Genomic DNA, 13767 nt, shown 5'->3' with positions numbered 1-13767 from the left:
TTTTCATTTTCATCAAAGGCAGCATTACACATCCACCTTTCACACCCATTGCCTGCCTCCCCCTCCCTTCCTTTCCTCCTCTAGGTCTGTGGGTGCGGGCATCTGACGCTTGGCATCATCCGATAGTCTGTAGGAGTCCCACCATTTACTCCACATTCAGGAATGCTTCTACGGGCAACCCCTTGCTTTGTAAATGGGTTCTTCCTGTTTTAGCACCAGTCCATTACCCTTCGCCATTCGGGCAGTGTAGATGGGTTCAAGGAGTTTCATTTACACTTGATGTTACGCTTGACCAACATCATAGCCACTCCCACCAGCACCCGTTCTCCTCAGTTTACCCATATGTCTTCCTGGTTCTCCCCCAATAGAGCTACACTGGGTGTGAAGTCTATGTGTCATCCCATGACCCTCATGAGTGTTCTGGCGGTCTGGCCCCAGTATGGACAGTATCAGGACATTGCCAGACCACATGAAAGAAGTCTGCACCTGGTTGGTTACAGTGGAAGCTCTTGAGTTTAGGGAGCCTTCCAGCATACCAGTGACGGCAGGGTGTGAGGTATGTCCTGCACAGGTAGTTCCATTAAGTGAATCGAGGTTTGGAGGATATAGTAATGTCTCGGGGGCATCATGCGAGTCCGAGTCGTCAGGCTCACCCACCCAAGCCTCCCAATTCTGTTTCAGGGACCGAAAGGTGTCCAGTGTGTTGTTTATGAGAGAGCGGTATATCTTTAGACACCCCAAGCTGCCCATCAGCAGTAGTGCCCCTAGCATGTTGTACTCGGGCAAATAAGAGAGGTCTAAATAGTGTTTGGCCAATGCATGCCACATCTGTAGGTACTTGTGAAATTTGGTCGCCGAAAGACTTTACGTGAGCTCCACTCCATGCTTCACTTAGTGCCGTGATCCCAATCCTTTCCCTGTGCCCTAATCCCTCCATCTCGGAAGTACGGCCACCAGTGACCGGTCCACAGCGGGGCCTGTAAAGCTGAGTGCCACTCGCCATCATAGCAAATCCCTTGGGTATTCTATCTCTGACCCTGAAACACACATTTGCATCAAACATGTAAGATTCAGTCAGACAAAAACAAGTTAACAGTTCAGTTTAGCGGTTGGGCCGATATGAATCACGTTATTTATACAAATCAAATTCAAGTCCTTGCCTTTTTGTCCTGCTTGTGTTCATTTGCTTTTCTTGTACATCTTTTCCAGGGGAACGTTGCGTGGTCAGGGCTGGTGAAGCTATTCGATCCAGTAAAATCTCCCAGATGCTATGCTGTTATTGCTGTGAAGAAATACTAGCACTCTTCAAGGACAGATATATATGGATAAAAGGCACAGCTGCAAATTGATGGTGTTTTTTCATATTTTAATTGTCTTTTAAATGGTTTTTATTTTAATGTAAAACGTTACATGTCTTTGCAGGTAACAATCTGTACTGTTTTGAAATAAAAAACGAAAATCAAAGAATGGGTAAACGTAACTGCAAAACCTGGAAAATAAATGTACGGCAAACTGTTTACAGTGTTTGTGTGTGTTCTTTATAGTGAACGGAATACAAAACTATTGTTTCTTCCCAAGCACATCTTTTGTAGTCAGAGACCCAAATGTAGTGCCAGGGTTGCCTGCAGCAAAAGATATACAATGTACTAATTGTGCAGGATTTAGTTTGCCTTTTTGGGCGAAGACATATGTGAAGGGTTTGTCAAAATAACCCACTCTGAAGGTCTAATTTCATTGAACATTCCAGATGTCTTTCTGCATCTATGCTACTGCCTCTTAGGCAGCCAAACACTTATCTCAAGGTAGAATTACTCAAGAACTTTTTCACCAAAGGCTAATCTTGAACGTGAAGACACTTATTTAATAGATGTACGGTTCATGCATCGTTTCTTGTAGTTATTGAGTTGTAAGGAAGTATAGTCATCTTCAAAATGGCTAAAAAGAAAGCCTCACTCCATCCATTTTATGGGGATTTCCGTACTTTAAGGTAAGAGAAAATTTGCCATCAAACAATTGAAATGTTTTTGAAAATTTGGAGTGTATGCTAATTCACTGAAACATGAAACAACAAATACACTAATTAAGGTAGACATTACTGCATATTCTTCCATAGCAGATATGTTGAGAAAAAAGAGATTGAAGTAGGGCGGTGGATGCAAGGGACACCTGAGGCAAGGGAAAAAGCGAGTGGTAATTCACCAGCGAATTCAGTCTCACTCCCAAACTCATTTCAAGTGCAGGTAAACTTGGATGTTAGCTAGCATTCCAGAAATAATTAGTACTGACACATAGAGGTGGGAATTTTAAAAGGATTATGGTCAAATTAAACTTAAACTTCCATCTCGATCGTGTGTGTTTTTTTTCTACAAATTACATTGCAAGGTAAACAAAATAAGCGGCCTAAGTTGCCAGTCCAGGTCAAAATGAATGCAAAACAGAGGTCTATCCTAATATTTATTGATACCAAGTATTTCTGTAGCACAGACTAAGTTATTAAGACTTGGAACTCTTATCCAAAGCTTCAAAACAAGTGTAAGAGGGGTGAACATAAAAAAGGATAGAACGGGGCAGAACGGAATGAGTAAAAGAAAGTAAATAGTACACAATTAACTGAAGTCCTATAATAACTTAAGGTAGAGCTTTCATATAAGGGTCTTGATAAAGCACAGAAAAAAGAAAATCTGGTGAAATTCGAAAAGCCAGGCAAGTAAAGGTTTTATTGTGATTCTTTTTTTTTTTTTTTTTTTTTTTAAATTGCTTGGTTTTCTGTGGAGAGCTGAGACTTGCTACTGGTAATTAATTTGGTGAATTGGTTCATGTGCTCCATCTCTGAAGCCTTGTGACCTGCTGGCCTCTAGATCATCTTGAACATTCTGTGCAACCGTAACCTCTTTCTTGGTCTCCATTGGGGCCATTCACTTTCTGGACACTTCTGGACTTGTGCTGAGCAGCCTACCGGCAGCTTTGTTAGTGTGCCCCTTCAGGTATTGGACAGTTCGGTAAGCACAACCCCTGTACTTCCTCTTGGGTCGTAAAGCACTTCTGCTCGAGGCTCTGGTAAGTGTGACATCGGAATACTTGGTTACCAATTGTTCTGTCAGCTAGCGATCTTTTCTGTATCTGTTTATGGCCAACTTGTCGTTATCACTCAATGCACTGTATCACTTTATATTGCATATTTGTATGGTCTTGGTAGTAGTTTCTTGACCAACGATGTCCAGACTTTTACGCCAAAACATCAATCTTCGGCACTTCGGCGAAGGCACGCATGACAAGTATGAGCAGTTTGCTTTGGACCACGGGAAACTTTATGGGAGAGCACTGTCAATCTTCGCATTACTTATCTCCCATCTTATCACCTGCCAATGAATATACCACACATGGAGCTATGTATTACACATCTTTATTTGTCGTTGTGTAACCGCAAGCTCAAAATGATAAATCTGCCTTCACTTCACCACGTTCTAACACTTGCATCATCACTTGCATGATCACTCTACAGAATATTTCATACACACTCACACAGCACTACACTTTGCAGTATCCTGGCCACAGTGGCATTAGTCCTGTAATGGAGAAGTTTTTGTACATACTCTTACCTGCACAGTAGTTGATAACAGATAGGCTCTTGCTCCTCTAATGGGTATTAAAGAGCATGACTCTCATTTAACGCAGGGGGCAGTCCATGAGTTAAGTATAGCAAAGTAAGAGAAGCATACTTGCAGAGGAGACAGTTGTAGAGGATATATATTGTATAGATTTTTGCATTGCTTTCATCATAATGTATTTGAGTGCTATCAGTATGTTACACTCATTAGAAAAACATATCACCATACACATTTATTAACTTATTAGGCATTAACACTATATTATTGAAAATACCTTTTGCCCCACTTGGTAAGATATACTCAATATCCCTTAGAGACTACAATTTATTTTGGCTTTACCTCTGTTTTTCATTTTGCCTTTACAGTAGTTGTAGAGGAATACATCTGATTGTTTGCCTCTGGGTTAGTCAGACAACAAAGTATTAAAAGACTGTTGTTGCATCCATTTTAAACATATGTTGCATTTCCAAACGTTGGCATTTGATACATCAAAGCTTTTCCAGTTGCCTTCAATTTCTAGTTTATTAATGTTTAGGAAAATCCCCTTTCTTTATATATTCCTGCTATTATAAAAGGACGGAGTCCTCAACTTGTGAGATCTGTTTCCGGTAGGTGTACATTTTTCTTTTAATGAAACAGTGACAAAGCACATGTATATTTAGAGCAGCATAACGGCAAAAATAACGTTTTTAAAAATGTGCTCCAATGGAGATGTGATATATGAGGCTACTCATCCTAAATGGAGCTATTAGATATAGAATTAAATATAAGAATCATACAAATCACCGTGTTGAAAAGTATTATTTTTCTATAATTGGTGCACAACTAAAAACAATTGCAAAAGCATATGACATTGTATGTGGTCTCCCTTTCTGCCAGACATTATATATAAATAACTTCTCATCCCAATGGCAAGTATTGCTAAGAAATGTTTTAATGTTAGGCAGTCACTTAATACAATTCAAATATCCCTATCATGTTTCTGGACATTTTTTGTTTCTAGCGAAATGGTTAATATATTCAAATATCCAACGTGGTGATTGATCATGGGTGAAAAGGTGAGTTCAAGTCACCAGTTATTCAGAAATAATAGCTACCTACTGCTTAGCTTTCTACCAAAGAAAAGAAATAAGCCTTATCTTGTGAATACCATTGTAAGAAAGTGGATTAATAATAGGGGTACGTGGGATTGCACCAAGAGGAATAAAGCTACAAACTTGTTAAGATAAAATGCAATTCCAATAATTTCTCTGTGGGCTTAAGCCCATGGTAGATATGGCGCAGAGCAGACTGCCTTAACAAAGGAAAATATGTAAAGTATTTAGCAGAAACAAAACTGTTAAAGAGTTCAAACACATCCTAATAATTTCCCAAGTCCAATATTAGAAAAATAAAGAAAAACTTAATCAGACACCAAAACGACAAAAATCCAGTAAGGGAGTCCAGAGACTGAGGGGCATATTTATACTCTGTTTGTGCCGAATTTGCGTCGTTTTTTTTTACGCAAATTCGACGCAAAACTAACTCCATATTTATACTCTGGCATTAGACGCGTCTAGCGCCAAAGTCCATGGAGTTTGCGTCACTTTTTAGCGTGGATACCTACTTTGCGTTAATGATATGCAAGGTAGGCGTTCCCGTCTAAAAAATTGACTCCGAGGCATGTGCGCCGTATTTACACTCCCAGGCAAAAATTACGCCTGGGAGTGGGCGGGTCAAAAAAAATGACGTCCAGCCGCTTTTGCGTCGTTTTTTAGCGCCTGGTCAGGGCAGGCGTTAAGGGACCTGTGGGCTCGGAAGGAGCCCAGAGGTGCCCTCCCATGCCCCCAGGGACCCCCCTGTCACCCTTGCCCACCCCAGGAGGACGCCTAAGGATGGAGGGACCCATCCCAGGGAACATAAGGTAAGTTCAGGTAAGTAATTTTTTTTTTTTTTTTTGTGGCATAGGGGGCCTGATTTGTGCCCCCCTACATGCCACTATGCCCAATGACCATGCCCAGGGGACAGAAGTCCCCTGGGCATGGCCATTGGGCAAGGGGGCATGACTCCAGATTTCAATGGGGGTTGGGAGTCGAAAAGAATGGCGCAAATCGGGTTGAGGCGATAATTTTGCCTCAGCCTGACTTGCCCCATTTTTTGGCGACCAAGCTCCATATTCCCCTACGCTGGCGCTGCCTGGTGTACGTCATTTTTTTTCACGCACACCAGGCAGCGCCGCCGGCTAACGCCGGCTACCGTCATTGTATAAATACGGCGCCCGCATGGCGCTTCAGAATGGCGTTAGCCGGCGTTAACTTTTTCGACGCACAACTGCGTTGGCGCATTTGTGCGTCAAAAAGTATAAATATGGCCCTGAATTTTTGATTTAAGGCAAAAAGTGCCAAGGAAAAGGCCAATAAATAGTCATTGGTTGAGGTTGACTAGGGCCAGGACCTAGGCACTATTTCAGGCTAACTGCAATGGAGTGTGGGTCAGACACGCCAAGCAGATCCATCCTAGTCAAAGAGTTTACCTTTTGACTTAGTCTCTGAAATGAAAGTGAAAATATTCCAGTGGGGAAAAATTGCATGCTGTATCCACCAAAGTCCTCTTGAAGCCAGATAGCCACTGGATGAGGGCCCACTGAAGCTGCTGGTTTTGAAAGTAAAAGCTCAAAGCTGGTGAAATTCAAATTTGAGGCCAAGAAAAGTTCTCACATCAGGAGAACAGTTTTTGTTTCTTTACCTGGTCAAGATTTCAGAGGTAGTCTTTTTTTATGGAGCTCAAACTCTTTAGTGGGGCAACCTTGAAACTGTATCTGATGAAGTTGCTTGAAAATCAGACAAGTTTGCCTCCAGATCCCACTCACGCTTTGGAGGTCTTGGAAGTCCAAAAATGTACTGAGTCTTAACTTTTCAGAGTTTGTGGAACAGTTCCTTTTGGTCACATCTAAGGTTCCCACTTCTATTCTTCAGGTCTCCCTTTACACTTAACTGTGAAAGAGCAGGCCTCACTCTGGTTCCTTTCAAGTTAATGACATTCCTGGACCCTTCCCAGCTGTTCTTCCTGAGCTGATATCGGTCACAAACTTCACACTAAGGTCTTCCAGGGAAAAGCTCTAAGTCATTGATCTTGTAGTAGGAGCATTTTTAGCACCTCATTTTGGGAAAGCGCTGGCAGGGCCATCATCCAGTAGTCTAATGCTAGTTACCTTACAGGAGATTCAGGCAGGTAAAATTTAACTTTTAAAAAGTCACTTTTCTTAAATATATTTACTGAAACTCCAGCTTCACATTGAAGTTGTTTTTTTTTTTAAACATTGAAAGTAGTGTTTTAATTATTCCAATAGCTGGTCCCAAACCACAGACAGCAGGCTTATGATTTTATTCTTACCTCCAGTTTTTTCATAGGACAACTATAGCCCTTTACAATCGAAGTCGTTTTTGTGGGCTACGCACTGTATGTACATGCCATTCTTACGTTTCTGCATCCATCACTTTTAAACACTTAGGCACTCTACCTTGTGGACTAAAAGGCCAACTTAGAGAATAGGGGTCTTTTCAGTAGAAAAGGATTTTGAAATGGTCGCCTGCAGGTTTAAACCTACTGGAGTCAGCTACATGTGTAAGTGCTGCAGTTCACAGGTGACATTAACCTTTCCATTCCATTGGTGTATTTTTCTCCTACATATACTGTGGTAGGACTGTAAAGTTAAATATGTCCATGTGATATTAGCCAATTTTACTATGTTTTAGGTGTCCGATCACATACAATGGGGCCTGCATCACAGAGCCGTAGTATGCATAGGTCAAAAACTATAAATGCATGTCACCAAAAAGTGGGGATAACCACACAAAAGAGACACTCTCTCACCCCACACACTGACTAAAGGTGAGGAGCAACACAGTCATTCCCTTGGCAGTTCTCATCAACCAAGGGGAAGGGCTATGGGAAAGCCTCCTGCATTTAGCGTGTTCAGTTCCAGGCTCAGATCCTCCTTGAATTCCACTCCTTCTAGGGAATGGAACTACTCCAGCAGTTGTGGACCTTTCCTCATTGTCTGACCTTGACAGTACTGTCAGACATAGCCCCAGCCTCTAACCTGAGGAATGAGGAACCTTTCTTGTCTGGAGACCTGACCGTGCAGAGCACTTTCCCTAGCCTACTCACCGATGCATTCCAGGTGAAATTTAACTTCTCATGCCAGTTGTTTATTTCCCTGCCCCTGGCCTTGCTGCAAATGTATTGAGAAATGTCTGTGCCATGTCATAACGTATTGTTATCGACATTTCCTTTCTATTTCAGGAAAATGTGGATACTGCCATTTGGCTTGAATTTGATGGAATTGAAACATACAATATGGCAGCTAAAAACATTGTATTTGAACGTTATAATGGCAAAGTCCCCTTTCGATGTCCATTTGGGATCCTCCAATGAGGGCATGTTTGAAACCTTTTAAATGGAGTCAGTTACGTTAGGATGCAAACATTGATAAAGGCATGTAGCCAAAAGAGTCTGTTTGCTCTGATCTATTCAATGAAATTAATTGAGAATACTGCTGAGTGCCGTTGCTTTCTTTGAGTTTGAGTATTGATGTGAGCCCACCGTCACAAACGGAGGCACCCATCTTCAAAAGAGTTCCACTGCAATGGTGGGACGAACGGAATGCCGTACTGTATTGTTAAGTATGTCAATTGAGGAGAAGCCAATGTTGCCATGTTTGCAGGGTCAGAGCACATGAACTGGTGTGTGGAAAACAGTGCCCTAGTGCGCAGAGTTAGAAAAACAGCAATGCCAGTCAGCAAAAAATGGTGGTGATAACACAAAATGAGACACTTTTTCATAACTATTTTTTGTGACTGCATCTTGAGAAATAAGCTGAAATTACAATATTGTAGCTCTCTAATATCATTTTGTGAAAAGCAGGTCGTTTTTAGCTAAATACGAACACTACTATATTTTCTTCAATTTTGTATGAAAGACGTTAATAACATATTTTCCTTAATTATACCAAGACCTATATTAGCTAATACATGATAATGGTGTAATACGTGGTAGACTGACATATCTTTATCAAAGTGAGTACTTTATTTTCTTTATTACAGGCACATTCTGACATCAGAAAGCACCTATATTTAAAAAAATGACACCACAATTAATTTGTGATAACTTTTTACAATAGAGTAGTCACGTCCGATCATTTGCTTTATTTGAGTTGAATTGCTAGTTTAAGGGCCACTAACTGTTCTAGCTTCCTCGCCTGCCTCCAGCCTCTCCTCTTACTGGGAGACACCTTGGAAGGTGCAACAGACAGCTTCTGAAATGCACCGCCTAATCATTTTGTGAAGCACTGTTTTCTTAATTGAGCAAGCGGTATGTGCACTCTAGTGCCTGCAGCTCCACCTCCAGTGTATCTTCATCTGATGTTGGTAGGAGCTAGCCGCACATAGCAGTGACTGCTCACCTTACCTCCCTTATCGCATCACTGGACTGTTGGCTTTGGGTGTGGTGTCCGATAACTGGTAGAGTGAAGCTGTCATTTTTGGGACTTTTATCAGCAGTGTAGCAAGACCACTCGAGTCACCTATCAGTTGCGTCTGTGTCTGAGAGAGGGTCAGCCTCAGTGTCAGACTGAAGGTGAGGGACACATTGGAGCTGCCAGTGGCCTGTGAACTATTAGGAAGGGGTAGTGCAGGTAAGCCATAAATGAGGTGTGGATGCTCAGAAAAAGAATGTTTCTTAATTATTATTATCATTATTTATTATTGTTGTTGTCATTAATATTATTATACTGTCATGTTTTGTACTCCCTTCAAGTTTACTAGGGAGCTGCTATAGAAAACGTTATAGGTAGCATTACAGTAATCAATATGGGGTAGAACGCACAGAGCACCAACATGGCCAACTGCTTCTTCAGGGGGAAGGGCATCTCTTTGTTAAAGATTTGAGAATACCAAAACCCGTTTCCCAAACCGTTTGAATTTTGGGACAGTAGGTAAAATCTAATCACAAATCACCCCGAAGTCTGTTACCTTAGTAACTCGTAGCGGAGACTCTTGAAGTTGCGCTTGCCAAAGGTCAGGGTTCCAATGATTTCATGACCAATACCTCTGCTTCTCTGTTTAATGTTAAGAAGTTCCTAGCCGTCCAGTGTTGAATTCCTCAGAAATGTAGAAACTCAGTAGAGTTTGTGGACCTCTGATAAAATGTTTGCAGTTGAGGGTCATTAGCATATGACTAATACTCAGAGGGATAAGATCTTATGAGGCTTCAGAGGGGTTCTACCTATATGTTAACTGGAATGAGTGACAAGGAAGAGCCCTGTGGGACTTCACAGGAGAGCAAAGTTATGTGTAAGCAAAAAGTCCACAAAAGCACTCACTGCGATCTATCTGCCAAAAGGAGGAGACCAATGAAAGAACTTTCCCTCTGAATACAATTGAATGTAATCGAATAATCAGGTCATAGTTAATTATATCAAAGGCTATGGAGGGATCTAAGAAAGGAATCCCTCGGCAATCACTTTTGTCATACCAAGATCTTGGTTGCAGCATCTAGGTTCCATATTTGGGCCTGAACCATGCTTGGTATTGACTTACAATACTTTTTTTCCTCAAGCATATTTGTAAGCAAGGTTGCCTTGCTCCAAGGGCCCATTAGATAAACCAGGCAGCAAAATTAAAATTAATTTGACCGTTGGCAGCCCGCTGTCCATGCAAAAATATTTAACAAAAGAACTTGGAATTCCATGCCATTATAAAGGCATTTGGACTGCAGCCTTGCGCCTCTGTATTATTAGGGACCTACGTACTTTGTAGTATCCTTACAATATGCGGTTGGGGGTACATTATCCCTTATACTACAGCAGTACAGGCTATTTACATATGGCCTTTATGTGGATGACCGTATTGGCTCCAACTGGCACTGTATGTCAGAAGAGTGTCCTTTGATTTGATATGCTCCTTACATATTTGTATTACAATGAATTCGAAACTTTTAAGCCAGAACTAGCTATATTCTTTTTCAAAAGCTCACTGTTTGCCTGCCTTACTAACACAGTATGCCATTCCAATGGCTGCATTTAACCTGGAATGTATCACCTCTGTTTGAAAGCAGATCAGTGTTTTATCTGCCAGACCCCCCAGTAGATGTTCTCCTACAGACGGCCTTTTGAGATCTTACCACTTTCATTGAAGCCAAGACTTGCATGCAGGGTGCTAGATGAATGCTTATCTTCCTCGTGTGATAAATGGGCTCCCACTAAGTAATAGCCTCTTTGCTTGGGAGGCAGCAGTCGGTGATTGCGAGTGTATAACAGATGATAACAAGACTGGTTGCTCTCCCATCGGCATGTTTCTACAACGATTTTCTTTTTTCATTTAGTTAATGTGAATAGTATCTAATGTCTTGCATTTGTCCCAAGTAATCGCCCCTTCATTCTCAGTAATTGAACTGTTATTTTTGTAATGTATACTTTGAGCCATTGGTGTAACGAGTACATGAAATTAAATTCTGCTCTTTTATATGGGGCTGCCTTTGGGTTTTAATAAAAAAGCACTGCACACGATCGTGAAAGTCTGATCGTGGGGTTTATTACATCTTTCAGCTCCTAGGTAGCACTTTTAGGCTCATTCGCCATCGGGGAATTACAGCAGTACATTCTAACTGAGGCTTTCAGTGTCTCCGGTCCCATGTTAGTACAGTATTAATATTCATTTTCACTTCCATGCTACGACTTCAAAGTGTTCTGTAGACATCAAACACATTTTTGCTAAAGCTCCATTACAAGAGACGCCCTGCTAATCTAAACTGGAAAGATGAAAGCCCCATTAATCCGCAGCAGAAGCGGACCCTGCGCAGCTCAGGTTTACTCAGATATTACAGCGAGAGGGATTAGGCGCTAGCACTGTCCCTCCAGCTGTGCGTGGCGTGTGCTATAACTGCTGGACAGGGTACAGAACTGAAGTGAAAAGTTAATATATTTTTATAGCAATGCAGCTTTCAGCAAGTAGCTCAGACCCCGCCGGTGCACATTATTATGAGAATCATTTAATATGGTTTCAATCAAATATGCATTTTGTTCCTTGCCTTTTCCCGGTTCATTTCTCTGTTATTCATTAAATACTGGCCCTGTCGAGAAATGGTTTAATCATGTCACAAGCTGCAAATACTGCATAATGCAGACACAAACCAGAAAAAATCAGTAATAATTGGAATCGAATAAGGAGACATTTCATGGTATGCCCACAAAACACTCTCGAGTTAGCAGAGACGAGAAACAACACAGTAGGTTCACAAATTCGGCCCTTCTTGAGCACCACCCAGTCCCAAACAAATACACTGAATATGGCCAATGAAAAAGAAAAAAACGGATATTTCCACACTAACACATAAACTTCATAGTGTCTAAAACAAATACAGTTAGTGTTCAAATAGAAATGTGATGCCGCTGGGCTAGCAGAGGAGGAGGCAGAAACGAGCATGGTCAAAGTCAATAGGTCTGATTATCGGGCACTCTAGGTGAAGTGAGCGAACAGCAAGTTAAGAAAGTGAACCTAAACCAGAGTAGTCAACAGGAGGGAAATGTTCGACATAAACAAGCACTGAAATAACGAAGAAGGTGGCGCCTGGGTCTGTAGATCTTGGGGCGGGACGTCCAGGTCACGAGCAGTTGAAGCCGGGTCAGCTCCTCCAGACCAGTTTAGGTAGTCAGTAGAACGGAAGAAGTTGCCTCGCTATTCATTTGCTACAAGGCTTTCAGCAGCTTAGTGTGCTCACCGTTTGGCCTTTCCCTAAATATGCGTTGTGACCTGCATGTGTGTCATCTGCTGGTGCCCCTGAGTCTGGGGAAGACTCTTTCTTGGGTCCTCAGCTGTCCCTGCACCAGAGCATTAGGTAAGTGATGAAAGAGGCCTCGGAGAAGTTTAAAATACTCCAGCTATGTGAATCATATAATTATTATCGGTACATTAATGTTTCTAAAGAGTGCATTTTTGTGGGGGCCTGAGCCAATTACAAACAAGGGGAGGAATTACTGGATGATTGACGAAAGCCACATCAAAATTAATCAACAGTGTTGTATCTCTCTGTCCTTCCCCCCGCCCTCACCCTCTTGTCCCCTGGAGTGACAGTCGCTGCAGGATGAACCTGTTTTCTAAATCACCCCTTCAAATTTAGTTGATTGGAGTGTTATCACACAAAAATCTGTGCTCACAACATTGTCTCCATAGCCCGCGTTGTGGCATTGTGCCGATGCTTGTGAGAAGCTGGAGGAAACTTCCCCATGTGCTTCACAGCAGCAGCGTGCCAGCAGCAGGTGGAAATAGCCGCAGGGCATGGCCACAGTCTGAGCAGCGCAGCGGAGAAGACCTACCAGTGCCTCTGCTAGCGAGCAGCACCCTGGTGGCAGGGGGCGGAGCCACTTGGTGTGCTCGCTGCATGAGCAGCATCAAAGCAGAAGGGGAGAAGTTACTCACTGTGTGAGCAGTGCTTAATTTGTGTTTGTTGTTTCCGGTGCTGAGCACCGGCACTTATTTTTGAGGGCCGGGGCTTATTCTTCTGCCTCTGGCATTTACTGTGAGCAAAAGACCCATAAGGAAAAGACGGAGGGAGGGAAATAACGAAAAAGAAAAAGGGTCACAAAGAGGGAAAGTAGAACGCTTCTAGAGTGAGCTGCAGGGGCAGGGAATGGCTTTATCTGGATTGAAGAGGACCGAGATGGCTTCAGGATTAAGCCGCCTCAGTATTCCGTGTTCCCACATTTAATTGCAGCAGCCGCGTGTTTGAGAGGATGGCTTTGGGCACCAGCACGTTTTTATTTACAATTTAAGCAATGTGTGTGAGCAGTGCCCCTGCAGCAGGGGACAGCAGCTGCACGACGGGGATTAAAGCGGAGCTCATGGGCACACAGATAGGAAGCCGGGGCCCAGCCGTAGGGTAGCATTAAAGTATTGGACGTGTGATGAGTAACAGTACTTTTCAGAAACAATTATTGAGTATAATGATTGATCATACTTTTCCAGAATAGACTACTCCCTCGCGCATACCAACGGGGACTTAAAGATACACCAAAGATGCCAGGTTGACGATAGTGAAACAAAAAATACTCTTCTTGGCTGATGCAAGACGTTGATTGACAAAATCTCAAGCCAATGAGCGAAGAGTCCTGACCCGATCGATG

At 42.3% G+C, this 13767-nt stretch overlaps 1 protein-coding gene across 2 annotated transcripts in view; it reads left to right on the top strand.

Annotated features, from left to right (window-relative positions):
* The window catches only part of METTL25 (methyltransferase like 25), a 624891-nt gene extending 623376 nt beyond the window's left edge, over nt 1-1515 (top strand). For both annotated transcript variants that reach the window (XM_069228758.1, XM_069228757.1), the window contains one exon: nt 1210-1515. In XM_069228758.1, the coding sequence (XP_069084859.1) occupies nt 1210-1299 (90 nt within the window). In that variant the 3' untranslated portion in view covers nt 1300-1515. The remainder of the gene's footprint in view (nt 1-1209) is intronic.
* The last annotated feature ends 12252 nt before the right edge of the window (nt 1516-13767 follow it).

This window comes from Pleurodeles waltl, chromosome 4_1 (genome assembly GCF_031143425.1).
Source record: "Pleurodeles waltl isolate 20211129_DDA chromosome 4_1, aPleWal1.hap1.20221129, whole genome shotgun sequence".
Taxonomy (NCBI): Eukaryota; Metazoa; Chordata; class Amphibia; order Caudata; family Salamandridae; genus Pleurodeles; species Pleurodeles waltl.
The sequence above is the reverse complement of the archived record's forward strand: the minus strand, read 5'-3'. Positions and strand labels throughout refer to the sequence as shown.